The sequence below is a fragment of the Dinoponera quadriceps genome, unplaced genomic scaffold, assembly GCF_001313825.1.
Source record: "Dinoponera quadriceps isolate SergipeBrazil2010 unplaced genomic scaffold, ASM131382v1 scaffold48, whole genome shotgun sequence".
NCBI classification, from domain to species: Eukaryota; Metazoa; Arthropoda; class Insecta; order Hymenoptera; family Formicidae; genus Dinoponera; species Dinoponera quadriceps.
The window spans coordinates 2311-3398 of record NW_014554155.1 but is presented as its reverse complement, the minus strand read 5'-3'; the positions used below and the strand labels follow the sequence as shown (position 1 = coordinate 3398).

The 1088-nt window shown below is 39.2% G+C and overlaps 1 protein-coding gene across 1 annotated transcript; it reads left to right on the top strand.

Moving 5' to 3' along the window:
• The first annotated feature begins 394 nt into the window (after nucleotides 1–394).
• On the top strand, nucleotides 395–748 carry LOC106740968. The gene has a single exon (XM_014612903.1). The coding sequence runs from the start codon at nucleotides 395–397 to the stop codon at nucleotides 746–748; it is 354 nt and encodes a 117-aa protein (XP_014468389.1).
• The last annotated feature ends 340 nt before the right edge of the window (nucleotides 749–1088 follow it).

The following is a 1088-nucleotide window of genomic DNA, read 5'->3' as shown; positions in this document are numbered from 1 at the left end:
CTAAATTATCATCCTTATCATATTACTCTCACGCAAAGTTTAATACTACTTCATATGGAAATGCGAGTTTAGTTTTGCCAATGGGCTTTGCAAATGATTCAAAATAATCCTGTTTTTTAGAAATGTACTTTTTTCTGATGAGGCTAAGTTTTATAGTGACGGAAAACTTAATAGGTATAATGCTCATTATTAGTCAACTGAAAATCCGCATTGGTTTAGAGCTGTTGATCATCAAAATCAATGGAGCCTTTTGGTGTGGTGTGGTATTGTAAATGGGTATTTAATTGGACCTTATTTTTTTGAAGGTAATATAAATAGGCAAAGTTACTTGGAGTTGCTAAGAAATCATTTACCAGCATTATTAGAGGATATTGACTTAGCAACAAGATAACGAATGTGGCTTCAACAAGATGGTGCTGCGCCACATTTTGCTGTTATTGTGCCCCAGTTTTTAAATAACCACTACAATGGCAGGTGGATTGGACGAGGAAGCTCAGATTCAGGCCATGAATGGCCTCCATATCCGCCAGATTTGACGTCACCAGATTTTTTCTTGTGGGGATTCGTAAAAAATGTTGTATTTGCCCAACGATCCACAACAAGGGAGAACATGATGGAACGCACTCGTACAGCTTGTGCGTCCATACCCAGAGAGATTCTACTTAGAACAGTCGATAGTTTCGAAAGGCGTTTACATTTGTGCCTTCAAGCCAATGGAGGAAATTTCGAACAGTTACTCCGAGGTTAACTGATAATACAGTATTAGTGAGAGACAAGAGGACTCACGATAAACAAGCACCCCAGTGAGAGGCAAGGGGACTCACGATAAACAAGCACCCTAGTGAGAGGCAAGGGGACTCACGATAAACAAACACCCCAGTGAGAGGCAATGGGACTCACGATAAACAAGCACCCCAAAGGAAACGGACTTTACTACGTCCACGCCGTTGTTTCCGGGTAACGCGAAAAGTAAAATGATTACTAATCAAATAAACATTTGAGCTTGGTTAGATTTTATAAAAATTATCTTGACCTTCAAACAGTAGATGTTTAAATGGATTAGCCAGCTTGTGATGATAAATTCAATC